The 25,350-nt window shown below is 33.5% G+C and overlaps 2 protein-coding genes across 3 annotated transcripts; one reads left to right on the top strand and one right to left on the bottom strand.

Moving 5' to 3' along the window:
- Positions 1-812: 812 nt before the first annotated feature.
- Positions 813-17,961, bottom strand: LOC133173191 (uncharacterized). Of its 2 annotated transcripts, XM_061308144.1 has the most exons (16): positions 17,596-17,961; positions 12,532-12,592; positions 11,146-11,281; positions 9,421-9,568; positions 9,118-9,257; positions 7,292-7,359; positions 6,893-7,091; positions 6,714-6,799; positions 4,839-6,499; positions 4,653-4,684; positions 4,510-4,566; positions 4,272-4,397; positions 4,099-4,181; positions 2,764-2,891; positions 1,964-2,087; positions 813-1,849 (listed from the first exon to the last, which is right to left on the bottom strand). In XM_061308144.1, the coding sequence occupies exons 1-16, from the start codon at positions 17,902-17,904 to the stop codon at positions 1,728-1,730; spliced, it is 3,480 nt and encodes a 1,159-aa protein (XP_061164128.1). In that variant the 5' UTR covers positions 17,905-17,961; the 3' UTR covers positions 813-1,727. The 2 variants fall into 2 exon arrangements, with proteins under 2 accessions (XP_061164128.1, XP_061164129.1); XM_061308145.1 differs by lacking the exons at positions 12,532-12,592; positions 17,596-17,961 and adding an exon at positions 11,594-11,931.
- A 3,555-nt stretch (positions 17,962-21,516) lies between these two features.
- LOC133173154 (uncharacterized) lies at positions 21,517-25,337 on the top strand. The gene is made up of 2 exons (XM_061308095.1): positions 21,517-22,148; positions 24,758-25,337. The coding sequence occupies exons 1-2, from the start codon at positions 21,692-21,694 to the stop codon at positions 25,198-25,200; spliced, it is 900 nt and encodes a 299-aa protein (XP_061164079.1). The 5' UTR covers positions 21,517-21,691; the 3' UTR covers positions 25,201-25,337.
- The last annotated feature ends 13 nt before the right edge of the window (positions 25,338-25,350 follow it).

Consider the following 25,350-nt stretch of genomic DNA (forward strand, 5'->3'; position numbering starts at 1 on the left):
CTGAAACCATTCCCTTTTAAGATTCTACATACTGAAGGCTTCGCTATATTTTATTGTTTTTGAATTTTACAGAAAACTGGTGTAAGTACATCATAGATATATAGTTCAAATTTCAGGTACAGCTCTTGATCCAAAAAATAAGACATGTAGAATAACAAGTAACAATCTCATCAATATACACTTTGTAATTTTTAGATTGGAGGTTGTGCTGAATTCATAAATTTGAAGAACAGCTTGAAAACTTGGGTTATTTTGCAAGAAATTTTCAAGATCAATCAAAATTTGATGTTACAATCCATATGTAACACGAAGTCAGTTATGATGGGTTCAGTTGATGTTTTAGTAACGTTGTTCAGTAAAGTTAACCAATTTTGATTCTGCATAATTTTATGGGGCCAAATACAGCCCTTTAGAACCTTGCTCTTTCTCAAACTGTTTTTTATTCTAGACTTCAGATCAATTGAGCCACAGTACATAATGTACATGACGTATGATTGACACATTTCTATATGCAGCTCTATTTTATACCGTGTAGCGGGTTAATTTAGCGGGGTGCTAATTTTGGTGTTTTGGTAGTAGTCCACTAAAATTTTAATCGCTAAAATATTCAGTGTTCTTCTTGGTGTTATTTTGCAAAGAGTTGGAACCCTGCATGTGTCTGTGAAAATAAATTACGCCAAAATTATTGGCATACCTTTAGCCAAGCAAACGCCAAATTTTACAGCCATCAAGAAAACCTCCTATACGGTTTAACTGTGACCACAGAATGATTTTATTCTGACAGCTTTATTGTGTGTAAAGTAAAAAAAAACTTCTTATCAAACTTTTATTAAAATAAAACAAATGAATATCCTGTTTCTATAATATCTTAAAAAGCAACTTGGGCTTAGACTACACTATCTTTTATCACTAACTAGCAGCATGTCTAATTCAGAGTTTAAATCAAAAAATAAACAAAACATTAGTACATGCAAAACATGTAACATAACAATAAACACAACGATATGAGGTATGAATAACGGTTAAGAATAAAATTACAAACTGCAGAAAACAAGATAATACCAAGGCAGCACTTCTATCAGTTTTAATGCTGCACCCTTCCCTGCCTCAATGTTAATACTGGAATAAGTATAAATAAATAAAACTTAGTATATGAAGACTCAATCACAGATTTTATCATATGTGTTTTAACATTAATTGTGTTTTTGTTCTATATAACAATGTTAGCAAGCCAAGATATAAAGCTGTGTCATTAGTTATGTCCCTGCATACAAGAAAAAGTACTTTCAGTCAGCAAAAGTATATTCCAGGGAAGCATAATTAATGCACACAATTCTATAAAAAGGGTAAATAGTACTCTTTTATCACATAAGCTCCTGTAAAAGTTTTTGCAATTAAGGTCAATTGTAAGAAAGACAAAGCTAAGTATCAGATCTCTCCTCCAGTTCTCCATTACATTATCCCTCTATTTTGCTGTCAATATTTCACTTCATTAGCACAGTTCTCAGTTTCCACCAAACTATGTTTTCCAATGACTCAATCCATCACTTCACATGTCCTGTATCACTGATGATGATCAACTCGTGTTATGGATATTTCATGTCTTAGTAAGTCAAGAAGTCTCGGATACAAAGCAATCTACTGACCTAATACTAAAGATTTCTGAGAAGCATACTCAGTGACAATCAAATCACTAATCCTACACCCAGTTTCACTGGGTTCTAAATTTAGATCTGGATTTCTATTGGTCCAGCTTTGTTCACTAAGAATTCCCTGTAGTTTGGTGTCACAAGGTCTGAGCTCTTGATGCATTGGGTCAGGGCATAATCACAGCTCAATTTCTCCTCATCTGTTTGAAATAAAATTAGCTGTTATCACTGAGGGTTTTAATTCAATAACTAATCCAGTATTTATATCAACTTATCAAAACTTGTAATTTTTATGTACTTTTTTTGTGGCTTACCTTTGGCTATCCACTCCTGCTGAGCAATATACATGACAGCTGGTACACAATACTGGGCCACCCCAAGCTTGTCTGTGTCTGTAGAGTTCATCATCCACACAGGTAACATCAGGTGTTCATAATGCTACGAGATACTATACACTTATCCACTGGCTGTGAGTGGGATAGCTCTTTTATCAAACCCGCGACAGGAACTATTCCCCGAGGGCTTGCCCGAGGGGAATAGTTCCTGTCAAGGGTTTGATGAAAGAGCTATCCCAGTCACAGCTAGTGGATAAGCGTTTTATTATACTGATGTATATCATAATTTCTGAGGGTTGGATTTACCTGATACTACAGTTCGATAGTAAAAACATGAAAAAAAAATAATTATAAACGTTTTGAACAAGTATTTGGAATGAGATAACATTGCTAGAATGAGCTGAAATCCTGATGACGTCACAATGCTACTGAAGTCAGGATGACATCATAAGTCTATAGATTGATTACAGGAAATCAAAATTGACGGCAAAAATTGCATGAAAATTTTCCGAGGGGTTGATAGCAAAAACTATACCCCGGGGTATAGCTTTGCTATGTGTGGAAATTTTAAGACTATAAAGATAGTTATTTTACCTTCTTAACTTTATATAGGAAACATTTTAACAGAAGTATAATAAAAGAAATTGTCACTGCATGCATAATTTTTAAAGAGAAGTTAAAGCTTTTATGAAATATCTCGTCAGCTTCCTTTTCATCACACAATAGCTAACAAAGCTAGCAAGTAACTGATATGAAAATAATATGTGTCTGCACTGTACCTTAGGATAGCCAACGAATTTGTCCAGAAGTTCTAGTTCCTGAGGAGTTATTTGATAAATACACCCTTCCGTTGAGCAGAATGGATTGAACTCAATATTGGCAAAAGCACCAGCTTCTATATCAGATCCTTAAAAAAGAAAGTTTAACGTTGGACAATTAGTTATAATACTATCTTAAAGCATAAAAATATGATGAATAAAACTTGAAATAATACTGTACAAAACCATGCATGCTGCCAACTAACATGCTATTGCTCATGTCCCTCATCTACGTGACCTACTGGCCAGACAACGGATCTATATACTCCCTCCATTGAACCTGCTGACCAGATATGAATTTAATATTACCAGTACGTTTTCATGTGACTTTACAAAGAGCCTTAAAACTGATGTCACATTAGCACCAGACAACAAGCACTACAGAATGGATTGTTTTGCTTAGCCAGAGTAAAATTAGTTGTAAAATCACTGACAAGATAAATTTGAGGGATAATACAGAAATATATAGGGTCCTTGAAAATATGAATATCAGCCTCAGCGTAAGAGGCCTAAGCTGAGTCCAATATGCATACTGTATTTTCAAGAACCCCATATTTCTTTATTTACCTTGTATGTGTCTTTAAGTGTCTACATGAAACTAAATAATACAATATTAACAACAGTGACTCAAAACCAAAGCATCCCCTTGCAATCAGCTTTCACCCCAAAACAAAATTTTCATATACAAAACTGATAGGTGTTCATGACATAATAATCAATATTCACCACCTTTCTCATTTATAATTGACTTTTTTCTCTTGCCAAAACCATCTCTATCAAGTTGAAAACAGCACATGGTAATCTATTGAAGCTATATAAGGTTAAATAGTACTATGCATATTGTGTTTATCACATTGTGAACATTTACTTTGGGATACTATATTCAAAAGGCCTCATCTGGCCACTTTGCATCTATGTGGAAGTAACAGACTCAAAGTTCAAATGATATTCTTTTGATTTTACCCCAATATCAACAGGCCTCCCCTGGCCCTCTAGCATCCATGAAAGCCATAGCACCAAATGTGCAAAAGTTATGGCCAGTTAAAGTTTTTCAAAAGTAGGTCAAACTCCAAAGTCAAGGTCATGAATTAGAATCATAATGTTGGTATCAACAGAAAGGTCTTGTCACAAAGAATGCACATGAATTATAAAAACCATAGCACTAAGCATTCAAAAGTTGTGGTGGAGATTAGTTAATAAGGACAAATAGACAATCACCAAAAATTATATTCCCCTGAATCACCAATTATGGGGGCATAAAAAGCTACATAAAATACATACATTTAAAATATTTACCTTTTTTGTTGAAGACTAAATTAAAACCAAACAGCAATCCCCAAAATCTGTTTTTAACATTCCTCTGTATGTATGTAGAGATTCTGAAATAAAATGACATCTTAATTCTAAGTAATACAAAGTTCTCTTTACAGTTATAATATGAACTTATATTAATATATTATATTCAATACCTTGAGGGATTCATATCTGCACCATAAGCAAAGTAGTAGATATATCCCTCTGGGGGACGGGCATTGACAGTGAAGCACAGGGGAGCAAATGGGGCACCTTGTTGGGGATTTTCTTTCTTCTTGATTCTGAAATATATTTTTACTGTTGATGGAGGAAAATGACAAGGATATGCTGAGTTCAAGATACGTAAAAAAGTAATGAAACCTTGTCTTGAAATCTTATTAAATGAATACATACTTTGACTTCTGAATTTCTTTAGGATTAGCAATGACTTCTAAGTCAGCTGTTTCATTCCTGTAAAAAGAGTCAAACTTTGTATTTGTGATCTGTAGCTTATTTCTCAGTAACAAGATTGATTTCTATGGCTATACAACACTTACTGCTTCTTCTTCTCTGGAAAATTTCCGTAGGTCTGCAAAATAGAAGATGACAGATTACAACACGTTCTATGGTGGCAAATTTCCTAGCTGAGATTTAACCTTAACTCTTAACACATCAGCTTGACCTTCAAATAGTATGGAGTATCTAATAACAAAAACTTCACATTTTCCCATGTAGATTATTACCTGTTGTACATCAGGCAGTTCATCACACACCAGCTCTAGCAGAGTTTTATCCTCTGTCCTCTCAGTTTCGACCTGTCCTATATCACTGTTCTCCTCCACCTGAAGGTTCAGTCGAGGAACAGAGTTCTCTCCCTTCTGAGTAACATCACTTGAAGCCCTGCTGTATCCACTGTCTGCGATAGAAATGTCAGAAATTGTGTGTTTCAAACAATTATCTTCCAATGAAGATAGATCATTGCTTCTGCTACTGTTTCTTTCAAAATGAAAACTGTTCCTTCTGCTCTCCGTATTTCTGTGTTCCCTTCTTTCTCTCCATGCTCCACCACTTCTAGGTCTTGATACTGGTTTTCTTGCAGAAGTTAAGGCTTCACTTATGATACCACAGTTTTCACTAACTTCCATGCACTTTATGCGATACACATCCAATAAGGTGGAATAATCACTCATGTCTTCATGTACACTTTCATGTTCATTTTCAGTGGGTAGACATATCAAATCCATGTTGACTTCATCCACATGACTTTGATCATCACTGTTGTCATCTATAGAAATCCTGCCCATATTTTCAAATTTTCTCCTCTCCTCAATGTCCTCTTTCAAAGAATTCAGTTCTGCCTCAATCTCCTCAAAAGTTAAGGTTCTTTCCTCCTTTAAGTCCACAGAAACTCCATTTTTCCCCTCAATTTCCACAAACACAGACTGTCTTGGGGGCTTCTCTCCTTCAAAATACACTTTAGATTTCCTTGCTGTAAGTGTTTCTGTAGAACTATGAGATTCTTTTGACACCTTCCTCGACTTTCGAGTTTGCTGGTTAGCTGAAGAAGGTCGAATAAGCTTGTTGGTTTTATCTGTTTTAGACTTGACAAAGCATGAAGTCTGACTCCGGGCCGGACTTCGAACTGGACTTCTGGAAGGACTTGGAGACCGACTGCGATGTGGACTCTCTGGACCCACAAGATGATGAATGCTTCCTCCATGAATCACAGTTTGTATGTTCAGCACACTTGGGGTTGAACTTTCTTGACTAGATAGTAATGTGTAAGGTGTGCTAGCACCAGATTTCTTTGGCTGTTCACTACATGTTGCTAAGAGCTGTGTTGTCTCTATTTTTAATTCCTCTTCTGTAGATTTTTCTGTATGAGGATCAACATTATTTTGTTTCCCATAATTCTCTTTGTTCTCATCATTTCTTTTCTCACTCTTGCCTTCACTGGTACCACTCACTTTGCTGGTTCCCTTCTCACTAGAATTTTGCTTTGACCCTTCACCTCCTTGTCCATTAGGGTCCTCATCATTGTCCTTCTTTTTCATATCATCTAAATCACTTGTTTTACATGTTTTCTTTCCTTTCTCTTCTTTTTCTTTTCTGTCTTGGCTTTTAACAGTGACCTCCACTTCCATAATATTCTCATCCTGTGTGTTGTCTTTGACAGCTTTCTCTGGATGGACACCATCAGAAAAGCGGACATTTTTAGATTTATCCCCCGGGGTTTCTGGTCTCTCTGGTTCCTCAAATGTCGTCAACAGTGTGTTGTCTGGCTCCAGTCGTCGGGAGGCATTGTCATTGAAGTTAGAACTAGAATCTCCTTTCTTCAAGAAGTTTTCTCTTGTACTTGTTGACTGCAGCTCTGTCAGGTTTCTTGGGGTTGGTGTTGGCTGAACTATAACAAATATCAATAGATCAATTCAATAAATCTCTCTGAAATTTGAATTTAATTTATTCTTAAAAATAGAGTTTATTGTGATTGGAAAAGGCCTATATATATGTAGATAATTTAAGGAAGATTACTTTTACAACATAAGGTCTAGACATACTCTGTACATGGACGTATGAATTCATGAGTGCAGTTTGCTTTAGAGGACAAATAAACTTACGCATTCCATCCACCACTTTGTAAGTTGTTGCCATGGAAGCTGGTGGGGCTGCTGGCATATTGACATCTGACTCCACAGGTGACAGTCTACCTCACAAAATTAAAATGAAAAGTTATACACACATGAACTCATACTACAATTAAGTAAAACACCAAGTGTCCTCCTTAAACTGCACTAACCTGCTGGTGTCTGGAGGGGTTTCCTCATCATCTTTGAGTTCTCGATTCTCATCAATACTAGAGGCTGCTGATGTTCTGTGAATGGACTCTACGGTACGAGGTCTGTCATACAGGAATTCGTGAACATTGGGAATTCTCTGGATTAATTCCCTTCTACGAGTCAGCGTACGGTTAGGTGGAGCTGCGTAACTTCTTGTTTCTGAGATGTGATCAAAGTAAATCTTTGAAATACTAGAATACTAAACCATGTATCTTCCCTTAGATACATTTATTCCAAAGCATGATAAAATTCAAGGAGAAAAAATTACATTTGTACATATTTAGTTAATAATTATATCTATAGTTGATTCAATGTTTCAAAAGTTTTCAAAAAGAAATGCCATGAGAAATTTGACAAACCTGACAGAATTCCTCTGCAGTTTTTAACAGATGGCCCTTCTATATTAACAGGTTTTAAAGGTTTCAGCCTAAAATACAAAACAAAACACAAAACTATAAATATGAAACTCTTTTGATATGCGTTGTGTTCATCATTCCAAACCATTGTATTGTGTGAATTTTGAAAAAAAGGTCAATTGTCCAACAGAATTTTCTTTGATGTCATTTCATAAATTACATGTAGTTAAACTGTAGTTTGTTAATCTCAGGGAAAAAAAATCTTTTTAAATAAATATTTCAAATATATCAAAAGATACTGTTAATGAGTCTAGTTCTTGCATGTACCTGTACTGTTCAGTTTTGAAGATCCAATTAAATATTTTCATAAAATGTCCATGCTTATGAGGACTTTTAAATCAATATCTAATTAACTACTCCTGTGTCTTCATGATCATGTACAGAACTTTAAGAAGATTAAAATTGAAATCTAACCATTTAATTTTTGTAGCCTTCCTTCATAAACCTCTCTGGGATTATCAGTGATTATAACATTAACCACACTTGAATTATATTTATTGGCCTTGAGTAGATTAATCCTGCTACGTAAATCTGTACACCTCACTCTCACCACTGTAAAGACCAATAGTGGTTACCTTTATCGGTACAACATGTAGACATGTAGACCTTGTAACAGGTGCATAAAGACCACAACCAGAAATTGACTACATTTACTGTTGCATTTTGCACATAAACAGTGGATAAACACAGGGACAAACCCTCATTGTAAGCTGTAAATAAATTGCTAATTTATAATATGAAGGTTGCAATATTTGAGCATGTTGACATACAATGCTTTTCCCATGTGAAATTTGAAATCTGTGCAAAACAGAACAAAATAAATCACAGCAATGTGCTTCTTTACCATATGTATTCACCAATAGGATAGATGGATCTGAAAATCAGGAGGGGAAGTAATTCTGGTCAAAGGTGGTTTCATAAAGGTTAATTTTAGTTATTACATACACGAATTACATTTAAATATTAATACACTGTAGATAATATATTTCACTGAATAACATTAGAAATTAAGGAAATGGAATGATTCTGATGATTTTAGGCATATACCAGTAACAGTTAATGCCATGTGGAAGAAAGATAAAATATACACTGTTAATCAACAGGTATTCAAATACCGTAAATAAATTATTATAGCTAAATAATAAAAGTAAATGCAAATTAGTATTTCATTAGTATCAATGTGCACTAAAAGACTTTCCATTACTAGACTATTCAGGCCAATAACTAGCAGGAATAATTTCTCAAATTAGATTCGACTAGCCCTTGTACTTTGCAGCATAAATACATACATAGTAAAGAACAAGAAAATATAAAATTCCAGCAAACTGGCTGAGTACTTTCCTACATTAAACTAGCCTGATCAAATTTTACTGTGCTGAAAATTTGGCTAAACAACATTTTTCTAATGATCAATGGAGAATTTAGTGTCCCAAATATACTTAAAATTTGGTACATTCAATGACCCAGATATCCTCCCTTTGGGATGTTTAGTCCCCCCTCCCCATCCCATACAGATATTCCTAAACTTGGAATGTTAGTCCCCCCTTTCCATCCCAAACAGATATTCCTAAATTTGGAATGTTAGTCCCCCCTCCCCATCCCATGCAGATATTCCTAAATTTGGAATGTTTATTTCCCCCTCCCCATCCCATACAGATATTCCTAACTTTGAAATGTTCAGTTTCCATATACATTCTCTCTGGAACATTCAGTTTCTCCCAAATATCCTCATTTTGGAATGCTCGGTCTCCCCCTCCAGATATACTCACTTTCCCTTAAGCAACTTTCCCTGGACTTTCTTCTGTTCTGGTTTATCCCTCTCCTTAGATAATACCCTTCCCACACAATAGGTGGCTACTGCTGTCCGTTCCTTCAGCTCAGCGGCAGGGGTTCTAACACTTGATCTATCCTACAACAAAGAGCAACATTGAAAACATTTTTTAAACCTTACATAAACTGATATTTCAGCAACTCTCATTCTCGAATGCTTTCAGCCATATTTTAGCTTTCTCTATAACAATTCATCATGCTTGTATTTTCAGCAACACATTTTCATGAGGATGAATAATTACACTGAATGTAGAACTGTCATCAAAATCCCTTTTCTGTGTTATGGCATGCTTGAATGGTGACTTGACATGCTGGTTTGCTCTTGAGGTTGGATTTGGTGAGAGGAAAATCATGGAGGAGGGTGTTCTGGCACCACAGCGGGAGGAGCTCCTATATAGAAGTGCAAAACATGCTGTTTATAAAGCTAAGCAAACAAATATCCATGACAAGCCTGAATGTTGAAATATTTGCAGAGTTTTAAAGTAGAAATATTGCATATCTTGGTACCAGTACTTACAACATGCTAACACTTGCAGGCATATGTTATATATGCCTATGTTATATACATGTATGTTCTGTGTGTTGTGTGATATTGTGATTTCTGAACAACTATACAGTATTACTATATACCTGAAGATATTATTTCTCTACTATCACTGCACATGCAAATACATGTAATGCTATTCTATAAGAATTCTATCTATTCTAAAAAGAAGGAAATTAAGTAAAATTCTAACCACTGTTTGCATAGTCATATAAGGGTAAAAAACATTTAACTGTAAGATTTCCACTGCAAATTTCTTGAAATCTAATCTGAAATTCATATACACCACACATCAAAGGTGAAATTTCCTGCAACACTTTACTCATAGAGATCGTGTCATTAAATGTTAGCAAAATGAGTTATGTTAAGGCTTAGAGGGAAGATCAATCTATTGCATTTGATATAATAATCATTATATAATCTTTTTCTTCCAGTGTTAGACAATTTTTATTCTTCAAGGTTATTGGCTCATAATTACTGAATAAATTATGTGTGACATACAATGTAAAATACTGTAAATGCATTACACTTAGCATGTACGATATTTGGCAGAAATTGATTTTGAACAAGTTAGTGTAGATTTGATTTAGAGCATTTCTTAATTCTTATTTATGTGTATATGTTTAAGACATTTAGCATTGTACTTAAATTGGCGGAAGTTGCTTTCTGCCAAAAAGAATACACAGCCAAATGTAATACATTTACAGTATATTGATTTAAATTATGTATCAGACCATCTCAATGCTTTGTGTTCATGCAAATGTGTAACTGTGCAATTTTATCACATTAGGAAATGTGTTTTAGACATGCCTTCCCATATTGTGTCATGAGCAGTTCTACACAGACAAGAGTTTCCAGGTGTACACTACTCCAACTTACCACTGTGAACTCCGCTTGTTATTAGCGCCAATTGTTTTTCGAGATATTTTTCTGCAATTGTATGTGCAGGAATTGAAATGCATCAAACAGAAGTTAATGTTTTTGATATCATTTCAAAGATCAGGAAAATATTAATGTACCTAATGCCACAAACATAATGTTAAACGCTTTACATTTTACCAAAATATATTCAGAACTTTTCAAAAGCCCCTGGTATGTTACATTTTAAAGCATTCCCGGTGATTTGATTAAAGGCCTTGAACTAGCTTGCTACAGTTGCTTTACCTTATAACAGTATACTCTTTGTGTTGATTTAAATGCTTAATCATGGAGATCAAAACCTTAAAAATTATCACCTGGGATTTTAATATACGTCATCTCTAGCTATTGTTTAAGAGTTAATTGAATTAAGTTAGCTATGACAAAAGAGCATGTCACTCTGAAAGCATTGGCAATACCTGTGGTTAAAAAATGAAATTTCCATCTTAATTGATTTTAGTTAGCAATATTGCATGAATTATATTAATTTGTAACAAATGCAAACCTAGGAGGAACAGGGGAGCTGTACGGAGATTTTGCTGTTGCCCAAAAAGGAAAATTCTGATTGGTTGATATAACTGGAGTCTTGGATCTTTTGTCTTTATGGGATCCATTCTTAGACGAACAGTTAGCCTCCCGTTCTACAACATAATGCACAATATGTTTATAGCCAGTTATAACAGCATTATAATTTTTTATAGGTTTTCTAGCCTCTGAATTTTTATAGCAAATACATATAATCATTTCATGTAAACTAACTGCATATTTAATGTCTTGGTAACTACAGAGTTAAGTAATAATGCAAAACAAGACAAAATTTCAATAATTAAGTAACCCGCATGTATACTTACCTGGATGAAACTCTTTTTTTGGCAATGTGGTAACATTAACAGAAATCACAGACATTTTGTGGTAATTAGCCTAACCTGACTGTTTTTGGTAATTAGCCTAACCTGACAGTTTTTGTCCCTTTCTCCCATACCAAGAGCTTGCCACCACTGGGAAGGTTGTGTGCCAGCGGTGGAAAACGAAGGGGTTGGGTAAACTCCTCTCCAAAACAGACCTATCTTCCATATTTATCACAGAAAACCCATGCTTACCAAAGATTGCCAAAAATACCTGAATAATGCCCATCTAAAGTTCAATGGGATAATTTAAAGTGGCATTGTTTATTGAATCTTGATGATAACTTAACAGTAAAGGTGTCAGAGAGACAAAGAGATTTGGATCCCAACACGTTAAAAGGATTTAAAGTCTGTACATTTATAAATTCTTTATTGATTGAACTTAGGTAAATCACCCAACTACACACATTCACATCCACACCATTAGATAAAATTCAGTATGACAAATGACAAAAACTGTTTAGATCTATTCTGAGTTCAAAACATAAGCTTAATTGACTTCTATACTAGCCTTTTTTATTTCCTAATATGCAAAGAGCATCATTTTGCAACAACAAGTGTCTGCATGAGCACCTCAATCTAATCAAATTTTTAATCAGGCTTCTTAGACCCGCACTGTAAACACTCGTGTACACGGCCCAGATCTAAGATTTAATTAGATTGCAAGCACGTGGACAATAATTTAACTACACATTTACATTTCATGTCACCCAAGGGAGCAAAAATAGCAATATCAGAAAGTTCAACAAAATATGTGAAAAGAAATAGTATGTACACTTTCAGTCTTTGACAAATGCCCCTAAACACTAAATTTTACTGTGTACTTAAATGCAGTTCACATATGCAAGAGATCTACTTCAAATTTTGTGTCACTCGTAGACTATTGTTTTCATTACTATTTTTATATATTCCAATTTAGAAACATTAGTGTTAGTGATAAATTAATTAGACCTGATGTTTCTATTCTACTACAGACGGAATCTTACCTGCCATCAGCTGTTGTAATTTGTCTGGTGAAAGGTTATCAATACTCAAAAACGGCTCGGGCTGCAAAATACAAATATTTCAAAACCTTTAGTACAGATTAAATTCAAGCCGTTAAGAATTTATACCAATAGTAAAACATTTTTACCGTCTAACTGGTTGAATGACTTTATTGAAAAAATGTTGAAATATAATGAAAAAAAATTCCTTTTACACATCTCTTTTCTCTTCTTTTTTTAACAGGTAAATTAAATGAAGGTTATATCATTACACTATCTGTTATCAACTTTTCAGGCACTTAGCTATGGCACGCCAATTTCACAAAAAATAGCGAAACATAGTTTCACAGTTGATAAACTAGGTTTATCGACTGTAAGCTATAGTTTACAAACCGTGAACTATAGTTAACGATTCGTTAACTATAGTTTTCATCTGTAAAACTATATTTAACGGTTGTTAACTATAGTTTACGAATGCTAATGTAAGTTTATCTGTCTGTAATTAAACGTTAACAATAGATTTTGTTGATAAACATAGATTCACATCTGTAAACTATAATTTACAATCGTGAACTATAGTTAAGAGTTGTTAATCATAGTTTCACAAATCGTGAAACTATATTTATCAGATAAAATATGTTTTACATTCGTTAACTAGAGTTTTCGGTCGTAAACTATAGTTAACTGTCATTTATACTCACAAACAATATTTAACAGACGTAAACTATACTTATCGATCGTAAACTACAGTTTTTAGAGCTAAACTATGATTCACATTTGCCAATCATAGTTTATCGTCATAAACTATAATTCACACTCATAAACTATAGTTAAGAGTTGTTAAATATAGTTTATGAATCTAAACACCTGTTAACGATAGTTTTTAATTCAAAATTTCGCGGCAACAATCGCGAGAAATTTATTTCTTTACGTTTTTAGCCTCGGTACTTTTATGGAATTTTCGTATCTTAAGAATACTGGTTTTTCATGCACGAGCGATTTAGCGCTCACTATAAATGCATTTACCAGGTATTGTTCGATTAATGCGACGTTCGTTACAAAGAATCGCAGGTCGTTTTGTGTCTTTGGCTTTCCCTGCCCGCCCAGCCCTTGCATTGTTTATTTTGTAAAATTTATATAATTGATTTGTGTTATTTTGAATAAAAAGCGATTTGTAACGAACGCAACAATCCTACAATATATTCTTTTTCTTTGTTTTTCAATAAATTAGTCAAGAAAATATTTATTTTCGGAGGAGTGAAATGAGGGAGAAAATAAGGAATGGGATTGGTGCAGAGAATATAAGGACACGTGTTGAGCATTATCTAAAGCAAAGACCGAGTTATATATAATCAATATTACTTTCTCTATTTAAACAGGATTAATTGTATTTGTTTTAAAATGTCGTGTATATATACATTTCCTATAGGAAAGTTTTAAAAATGTGATAAAATTTTAATTTCTTTTGAATATTACGAGATTTTTGCTCAAGCAGAGGAGGGTGAAGCGCATTTTACAAATGTGCCAAGCATTTTCCCGCCACATCTTATCACCAAAACAAAGAAACTGAAAGAGAGGAAATGCAGTGGCGGATCTAGATGGAGTTGTGGGGGTTTCAACGTCCTCCTTTGAATTTGAGAGAGAGAGAGAGAAGTCCCAAATATTTGTTGTGTTTTACTAAAATAAATGTTCCGTAAAAGGCCACTTTTATTTATGTATGAAGAAAATTCCGTTGTTGAAAAATAAATTCCGCGCCAGCAATGTTACATGCACTGTGTTATGTCTATATTTACAGAATAATATAAGATATACATGTATTTTATTAATAACAGATCACGCATTTCAGTTTGTTGCCTCATAAAAGGAACAATTTGACGCTTGCTTCAATATGTTTCTTGTTCATTATTGTTTGATCAGCACAGTTCTAAGGTTGGAAAGACGGCAAGGATAGACAGACCGTTAACATGCATTTCTCTCTATTTTTCTCTTTTAAATTAAAAAAAAATAAAATTTTCATCAATAATTTTCCTGTCATTTTTCTTCTTATTTCCAACTAGATTTGCTTTAAAATAATATAACATTTACTTTTAATGCCAACAAGAAATATACATGCATATATATTTAACAACAATTGTCGTTACATGTATAGCAAAATCTTATAATGCAGTAACTAGGCTTAGCCGATATATAATTTACAAAAAAAACTATAATTGTTAACTATAGTTTTGATCGTAAACTATGGTTTAGAGTCGTGAAATCTAGTTTCACAGAAAATTGTGCATCTCCGATACAAAATAAGAGATTCTGTTCCAAAACTCTGTTTCTCAAATGTAAAACTATGTTTATCGCATTTTTGTGAATTTGGTGCTTTGTATGTCTGTAAAGTATACTTTACAAACCCTAAACTATAATTTACATTTGTTAAGTATAGTTTAGAGATGTAAATCATAGTTTACAAATCGTGAAACTATATTTATCAGATAAACTATATTTTGCAGTAGCAAATGATTGTTTTCCGTGTTAATTATAGTTTACGCTTGTGAAACATAGATTATCGTGTGAACTATAGTTTACAGATGTGAAATATAGATTATCATCGTTAACTATAGTTTACGGTCCGTAAACTATAGTTTACAGTCGATAAACCTAGTTTATCAACTGTGAAACTATGATTAGCTCATTTTTGTGAATTTGGCGTGCCATACTTAGCTTTGAACTTCATATCATTATGAATTATTCATAAATTCATAGGTCTTATAGTGCTTCTAAAATAGCTAAAACACGTATTCAAATCACATACAAACTGCAAACATATTTGAATGTGTGCCGAGCAGTGCCATATTTTCAGTTGTGAACATGAGACATAAACAGAACATTTAAAAGCACTAAAGAAGTGTCAATGAGTATCTGATCATCTGAAGTGTTTCAATGCATTTGATAATCTTAGTGTGGGTATGATCGATCTTTTTTATAACTCAAATCCTACTGCTGTTTTAGATAATGTTTAGTTTACAAAAAGGCATAGATACTCTCTGGAAAATGGACAATTATAACTTGAGGTAAAATCTTTTAATATTTTAATATCTTAGAAGTTGAAAAAAATTGGGGAGGGGGATGACTTTATTATTATCTATCACTGATGAATTTTTTGTTAAACCCATGTCTGATAATAATAAACTTTAATTTTACTTCTTTGCAGTTGACATTAATGCAATTAACAGAGTGTTTAACAGAAAGGGAGTGTAATTATTATTAAGAAATAAGTAATGAGTTAGCACTGTTAATTAAACCATTCAATGTGTGAAGCTTGATATTAACTGAAAAATCTTTAATTATTAATATAAAAGAACTACTTCAAATTTTAAATAATGCTTTTTAATTTAATGATCGTAAGGCAATGCTCTTTATCCCAATCTAAGATTATGTGTAATGCTAATCAGGTGCAAAAATTTGCTTTATGGCTATAGCACTAAAATTGTTTTGTAATTCTTTTATTAATAGGACATATTTGATTAGCCAAATTGAAACACTCATTCATTTCTGTTTGGAATAGTCTACTTTGTAATATGCATGAATTTATTCTGTCATAAAACATTTTTATTTCATAACATATATTGTTGAGCATGCATTCATGTTTAGGATGATGGAAACAAAAAGAAGGATAATTGTTTTGTGGACCCCAAAGCCTCTAGCTTTGTAGGATGTCCATGTTGATACATTCAAATACTGCTACATGTTGATACGTAATGAAACAGGTTACCAGCAAATGGGGAAACAGGCCCAGCCAGAAAAAAGGAGGAAAAGAACCAGTTAAACACAAAAACTGAATGTAAATATTTTCTTACAGGGTTTTCCATCACTTCTTCAATGTTTATGAATAAGGAAATCAATGAGTACTTTTCTTTGTTCAATTTCCTGGCTAGACCATGAAGGTATGTTATCAATTGTGATTTGGAATGTACACAATTTGGATTGTAAAACAAATGAGCAATAGATTATTTCAAATGTTTTACAAATGTACATCTGATTTCAATGCATGTCTGACCTTCTTATTTGATACCTTGAATAAAAAAGTATAACTCTAGTATTATGATATTTAACCTTTGTACAGTGTATGGTCTTTCTTGACTAGTACATGTAATTTATTGTATTAAAAAAATAAAATACACCTCAAAAAAAGGTATGTGCCACCTCAATTCCTATTCACATATATACAGTTGAACTTCGGTATCTCAAACACTGATATTTCGAATACCATAGATATGTCGAAGTGATTTGGAAGTTCCAACTGTTTCTTCTTCAAGTACTGTATGTGTACTTAAAAAAGCGGGCTTCATATTTTAGCGGCTTTGACGCGGACAACAATGCGCTAATTCATGAATACCACCAAGAAATCATTTACTAATACAATACAAGGCACGGACATGTGTAGCGCTAATTCATGATTACGCCAACAACTACATACCCCTTGATTGCGCTAAATTTTGAATATGCCAATTTATGTACACATACAGTATTTTACCCTCAATAACTCGAATTCTTGGATATCTTGAAGTTTTTTCTTTGTACCATCAAGTTCAAGATAACAAGGCTTAACTGTATATTATTCATGTTCAGCCTATGATCACCTTTCATATTCATTATAACAGGTATAAGAAACTTTTACCAAATTTTTTAATTATTAAGAGACATAAATATTCACATTTTAATTTATGTTTCTGATTGTTATTAGGTACAAAAAGAACTAAGAATACAATGACTTTATATAAAACCTATAATGTAGCATATGGGTTATAAAAGGATCAATTCATAGTAACATGACTTCTGCAAGTCACACATTTGATTGTATGATGTAATAAAATATTTAAACACTTTTATGTGTTTTTTGCTTTAATTCAGAGCAATATGCCATATTTCTCATGAGCAGAATGGTACCAGGATGCATGTGTACTTGCACCAAGATCCAAAATTAGTTAATTGCCTATTGAGATCTAACTTATGATCTAACTTAATAGCTAGTATGAAATGAAGGGTTACAGGCATATTGAAGAGAAAAGTGTGTATTACCTCGTGTGGTTTAATAGGTCTCGCTCTTGTCTTTATGTAAACTGACGATCTACCGGTCTGACTTTTTTTGTCATTGCCAGCAGACATCACTTTCCTCGATCCCGACTTTGTCCTCGCAGAGGTCCTAAAACTCTGCGTAGTGTGGGTCCTGTCAGTGTTGTGTAGGGGAATGTCTACCTCCAGCATTAGATCTGGATCTAGATCCAAGTTTATATCAACCGCATTATCGGATTTAGCTGAGGACCCTCGAACCATAGAACGATTCGGTGATAGGTCATCCACTCTCTCTCTCTTTTCTTGCTCCGTCATATTTTGTTAATTCCAGGATTAACAATTTAATCGCGTGTTCAAGGACGTTTATCTACATATTGAATATTAATTCACTCAAACAACATTATATGTTTTGAATCATCGATTCAAAACAAACTTTTTTTTTCCTCTTGAAGCTCTTCCCATGCGTTGTCAACCATATTGTTTATATTCTTTTCACAAAGATTATATCTGCTTGCGCGAAAAAAAAATTTCCAATGATCACTTTTAAATCACATAATATATATAATTTCCATTAACTGGACTTTGTTTGTACACTTACATCCTTTTACATAGATTAAATAAAGATTTTGAAAGAAAATATCAATTCATGTTTATTAAAATATTAATCCGCAAGTGGTGAAAGGGAGACGACTTGCACGAATACAGAAGGTAACTCGTACAACAGATCATTAATCGCACCTGCAGCTGAATATTAAAAAAAAAGTGCCATAGGAAAGAAAGACTTGTACAAAAAAGACAGAAAGCAAAAGAAGGAGAAATGGAGAGTGGTTATGACCCCCCCCCCCCCGTTTCCGTAATGAATTTTTTTAACCCATAGTGTATTAATAATTTTATTATTATCATAATAATGTTACTATTATTCTATGAGTTAAAAAACTATTACAGAAACAAGAGCAAGTGATCCCTTCCCAAACTATTGGACTATGTCGTTTGTAAGATATTTATGTAGTGCATTCCATGTATGGAAAGTAGGGAAAAGGGGAAATTTAATTATAATCCATCATGCCAAAAAAATATACACCAGTTAATCATACACATGGAAATCGCATTTGACATTTTTGCTTCAAATGATGTTATTATTAAAGGTGATTCCACAATAACACTTTTGTGGGTTCAAAATTAGGGTGGGGGTGCATTAATTTCCACTAAATATAGTTTTAAATAATTAATATTCACTAAAAATGTATAGGTCGCCACACATACGGAGCCCCGATTTTCCCAATGGCGACAGAAACCTCATTTCAATTATGACTTCTGTCTCGGATTATGCCAGACGAGGGGTGTTATATGAAAGGAAAGACATGAAAACATGAAAAATGGATTAAGTGTTTTAGAAATATATTGAAGAATCTTTGACAGGCAATATGCAAACCATATATCCTTCCGTGTTCATTAGATCGAAAGTGATAAAAGAATTCAAAAGACTACATGGACAATATGTAATGGTTCCAGCAGACAAGGCTTGCTACAATACCATCTTTGTTTGTAAGGTTCATTCTTACAACTGTATTTTAGACTAAATTTATTTTAACTTTACATCTGGAAATCCAACTTATACTCCCAGTTCACGTTCTAAGGATGAAATTCTTCAAAACCACATTTCAGTCTTTAAAACTTTTAACATTCCAGTCAGCGAAAGTGAGTTCGATCTACCCTCTATTTACTTGATTAACTTCAAAAATATTCTTACAAACATATTGACTGTTGTAAACGTATTGTACAACAGCATATTTGAGAAGTGGTGTTAATCAAATGTGAATTCTAAAAAAAATCAGAAGAACTTCAGTTTTAATAAATTTAAAATCACAATTTTTTTTTCAAAAATAATGACATAAGACGTATGACTTTTCTACACTTTATACAAATATTCCTCACGATAAATTAAACATAGCCTATGACTTTTCTACATTTTATACTATATTTCTCACGAAAAATAAACAAACACTTGATTTTTTATATCATAGACAACTGCTTCATCAATAAAAACGGGAATTAGGAAAAATTCATAACTTGTGATCTCAACAAAATTATTTGTAAGAAAAAAAAATCACTGTGATTCTACACGTATGCATTATAAGTACTTTCAGGTTGATATTATAAGGATGCTAGAGTTACTCATTAACAACATCTATGTAGTGTTTTGAGACCAGGTCTTGAGACAGTTGGAATTCTGAGGACACTAATTGTGCTCCTTTATTAGCCGACCTTTTTTATATGCCTTTACAGCAGAATTACGCGTAATTCAAAAACTTTTACATGAGAAGAAAGCACTTGCTGTGACCTTCAACTCGACATTCATCTCGACGACGATTTATCAATTAACAATAGACACATATATCCCAGTGAACATGAAATAAAAGACACCACAGAGTCTGCCACATCTGTTTCATATTTGGATGTTTTACTGACTATAGACGTTAAGGGCAAAGTAACAACTAAACTGTATGACAAATGAAATGGCTTCAGCTTTTCCATCGTCAACATTCCTTATTTATGTAGTAATATTCCACTTCGATACTTAATACTATAATACTATCATGTTGTAAATTTTGAATTTACTAGGGGGAGGTAAATGCAAAATTTACAACATGAGTTATCATGTTGTAAATTTTGCATTTACCTCCCCCTAGTAAATTTAAATTTACAACATGATAATACTTATAGAGAAATTACATGCAAGCAGTAGGTATGCAACGAAACTAACACTGACTCAAAGCATTTGAATAAATTGCATCCTATAAATCCTTCAGCTTTTCTATCGTCAACCTCCCTTATTTATGTAGTAATATTCCACCATTATTTGCGAATAGCGTTTATGTCTGCCAACTATTCGATACGCGAGAACATGCTCAGAGTACGATCAGATTCTAAACCGAGTCAGCTTCTAATAAATGAGTTGATGTTACAGGGATTTCAACAACCTCATTTACATCAGCTTTCCGAATATGAATTTCTACTGTAGTTATAATGCTCTTGTTTGCAAATACAACCTATCATTGCATTGGGTTGTATTTTGACTGACATGTTTTATACCAATTGTTAGGCCACTGTTTTATACAAAAATTGATTACGAATTACTTTATCTACCTTATCAATACAAAGGGCTCACGGCAGGTGTGACCGGTAGACAGGGGATGCTTACTCCTCCTAGGCACCTGATCGAACCTCTACAGTTTCCAGGGGTCCGAGTTTTATGCTCTGTTCACAAATGTGTATTGTACTGAAGAATCTTGAGATCAATCACCGTTCGTTATCTACTCTTTTTTATTGTGGAATATCTATAGAAAATCCGCTGGTCAACATGGATACCTACATTCAGCTCAGTGATATTACGGATACTTACACTCCGCTGGTCAATACGGATACCTACACTAAGCTCAGTGATTATCACGGATACTTACACTCCGCTGGTCAACACGGATACCTACACTCAGCTCAGTGTTATTACGGATACTTACACTCCGCTGGTCAACACGGATACCTACACTCAGCTCAGTGTTATTACGGATACTTACACTCCGCTGGTCAACACGGATACATACATTCAGCTCAGTGTTATTGCGGATACTTACACACCGCTGAATATCACGGATTCTAATTACTACCAGCTGGTCTTGTCTTCTTTACTGAAGGAAAACTATATTTAAAGTTTGATTACAAACGAATGATTATGCATGTTTCATGATTTAGAAACCTGAGAAGAAATAAATATTCACAGAAGCAAAACAAAGTATGAATTGCTGTACGGAGATTTTATTGTAGGTACTAGTATTAAAAGATATCACATAATGCCGATTGCAATGTTGATCTTTTAAAGATATCTTTAAAAGATATTTCGATACCAGCTGATCCGACTAATTGATCGTGTGTCCTAATCTGTCTTCCCTTTACAAAACATCCACATTCCAATCACCCCTGACAAATATTCAATAGATTCTGATGTCTTTTTGAAGAGATCGCTAGATTTTTGACAACCATTTACATGGCTCTCTGATTCCCTCCCGGAGAATTTAAATGTTGAACACTAGACAAGGTAGAGGAAATGGAGGAAGGACACGATTCCACGGAGGAAATATTCAAAGAGGGGAGACTTTATCTAGATAAAAACCGGGAACTTTTGGAGCAGAAGATACTGAATTTGGACGCAGATACATGCCACAGAGATCATGGCTGGAAAGAATATGGGACAAAGTTTAGGGGAACCGACTTCGGAGAAGATCCTAGGGAAAGGATCCAATGCTTAACGGAGAAGTCGAAACACGCCCCCAGGACTTTCTTACAAGCCAACGACACATCTGATCTGAGGTTGTCGGTGGAGGGAAAATCGCTCTATGTGTCTCGCATCCTGCTCTCTATTGTATCACCTGTTCTCAAAGAGATTTTTGACAAACGTTCCAAAGACCAAGCCATTATAGAAATACCGCTACCGGGAAAGAAATACTCGGATATTTTGGAGTTTCTAGAATGCATATATCCAGACAAATTAAAACCAATATCAGGTATATATATATATATTTTTTACTTTTGGAAAATGCATGTGTTATCTTGTCTACTTTAGATATCCACATCGGGGGGGGGGGGGGGCTCTGGGATATGCAAAATCAGTCAGTGTTCTTCATAGTTTTCTTTGGTTCTCATAATTTTGTCAACATTTTTCTTTTAAATTACAGGGTCTATAGTGTAAATTCGAAATGACTTCTAAACATTCATGTGAAATGTCAACAGTAATAGCACTCAACATAATGTATGAGAATTACGTCAATACACCTCTGTTTATTTCTTCGGCTCTTTTAATCTTTTAATGCATTTATATATGGACCTCCAATAAAAGCTCTGTTTAGTCTCATTGTCTAGCTCTATGGAATTCTCAAGAACAACTTTGGTATTTTGACACTACATGTAGTTAAAGAGACCATTTAAATAAGATGTTTTGTCATGTGATTATCTTTACGTTGGTTAATTGTCTGTATTTTTAACGGTTCAGCTATCTTTTCTTTTAATAGCGTTTTGTATACATCTACATTGATAAATTATTCGAGTTTTAATACCAAGATATAATCAATTTATTGTTATACTCTTGTCAAAGTGGGCTTTGCAGCACATATTTGATTTGAGAAGCAAATCAATTCTATCGAAAACTGAAATTGTTATAAAAGCAAGATTTGGTGCGTTTGATAAACTTAAGGTTCTTATCCCGTGGTTCATATCGTACAATTATGGACTCTTTCGACGGTAAATATGATTTGATATTCACCAGAAAAATATCAATATTGACCAGGCGAAGTGTTGAAGAATCAACGCAATCTAGTAAGGCTCATGATTGATTGCGTTGATTCTTAAAAATATTAGTAAAATTCATCAAGCGTGACGTATTATCATCTACTTGGTTAATATATTTTTACAACAAATAAAAACATATTAAGTTAAACGTTTTTATTGTGTGAAACAAGAAAATAATTGATTTGGAGTAAATTAAAAGTACATGTCATGATAAGTTGGAGTACATGATAATATACCTCCATTCAATAATGGAAAAGTCCTGTGCTTTTTTCTATCTCTGATTCACGTATTTTCTATTTACACTATAGTTATAAAAGATATTCTAAAGGTTCATCATACCTCTGTTTATATATGTCATTTCCATTCAAAATCAGTCATATATATATATATATATATATATATATATATATATATATATATATATATATATATATATATATATATATATATATATATATATATATATATATATATATATATCTCAAAGTTTTGTAAGTGTTATGTATCCTTAACTTGACAATTTAATAAAGGAATAATAGTCATTCATTTAGTACTAGTAATATCCCTTAGAGAGTTGATGAACCTTAGGATCTACTTTAATTTTAGCCAAATAACACCAGACATAAATAACATTAACATTTATATATTTGATGATATTATTTTTTTTAAACGGCAATAAATATAATGAAATATGGAGCTAACCAACAGTAATCAAGCTCAAAGTCAATTGAAATAATACAAACCGGGAGTAGAGCAAACAGGGACCTCATAAAACATCAGAGGTGGGATCAGTTGTCATGGAGGAGCAAGCATCCCCTGTCGACCGGTCACACCCGTCGTGTGATCAGTGTCATGATCGGGAAAACGGAGAAATCCGTAGACAATTCAGTATTTAAATAATGGTATAACAATTAGTATGAAAAACGTCAGTCAGCATTCAACTTTATGATAGATTATATTTGCTGACACGATTATTATATCGACCATAGAACCTGCGAAATGATGACTTCAAACGAGACTGTTGATATCCCTCTTTTATCAACTTGTTTGTCAATAGCTTGTCTCGTTTTAAAAAATTGTTCGTACGTGGAGCATGCCCTTTCTGTATCGATACAACTGGGAGATATAACCCCATATGCAGGTGACAAGGGTATATTGCTACATAAGTAAGGGAAGTTGACAATAGAAAAATTGAAGTCATCACGTTTATCATTAAGTTTTGTTGTTAGGTTACCATTAACGCCTTTTTCTAGTAAAATATCCAAATATAAAACAGATGTTTCAGACTCTGTGGTATCTTTTATTTCAAGTTCACCGGTATAAATCGAGTCGACATCTGAATGGAAGTAACTGTTGTTAATTGATAATAATCTACATGTAAATATCGAGTTGAAGGCCACTGCAAATATTTTGTTCTTCTCATGTATAAGTTTTTGAATAAATTCTGCTTCACATGAATACAAAACTAGGTCTCCTGATAACAGGACGCAATTGGAACCCATGGGAATTCCGATAGTTTGTCGATCTCCAAAAACTACATAGATATTGTCAATCAGAAACTCAAGACTCTTTTTAATATCTACTTTACAGTACTTGTGTGTACAATCAGAATGTTTTTTAACAAAATGATTTGCAAATGACCAATGACAATGTAAGTAAATTCACAAGTTCCATTTTTATTGAAAAAGCGGTTTTTATGATGTCAAAAGCCTGGAATTAATTTGATGTCCATGGTATTCTTCGTTGACAAATGTGTGAACCGAATTCAAATCTGAGTGAACCATAATATATAACTGAATCTTAACATTATTGAATATTTGCATTTCAGATGACAATGTTAGTCTAATGCTTCGTATGGCGGACGAGTTCGAAGTGAAAACGCTTCGTGAACGTTGTGTCTCATTCTTAACTCTACAACTCCAAAACAATTGTTCTAGTGATAAAATATTAGAGATTCTCACAATGTCCATTGATTATAATCTAGAAGAACTTCATAAGCTGTCAATAGACATGGCCTCTCGGACCTCTTCGGATAATCTAGAGAATGTCCCAGGATTTTCAGAGCTGTCCGACGACATTACATCTGCCATATTTCATAAACGTTTAAAATTATTCGAAGATGCTGGCAGGAAAATTAGGAAACGACTGAAAGAGGCAGAGACCCATTGTAGCTTGTATCACAAGAATGAGAGATGGGGTGACAATTTGTGTAACAAGTGTTTAGCTGGAGTGGGAAAAGTGTCATCCTATGAGATAGAAAAATTGTTCTAATTGTGTTATTTCGGTAAATATGCATAAATGTTTGTACTATTATTAACTTCCACAAAAAGACAGCGATGACAAATGAATTTGGATTGTTGTAGTTTATTTTATAAATACTAAAGTGAGTACATGTACAAGGAAAAATTAACACCATAAAAA

This window comes from Saccostrea echinata, unplaced genomic scaffold (assembly GCF_033153115.1).
Source record: "Saccostrea echinata isolate AGI-Se365-2 ecotype Australia unplaced genomic scaffold, CSIRO_AGI_Sech_v1 ptg000056l, whole genome shotgun sequence".
NCBI classification, from domain to species: Eukaryota; Metazoa; Mollusca; class Bivalvia; order Ostreida; family Ostreidae; genus Saccostrea; species Saccostrea echinata.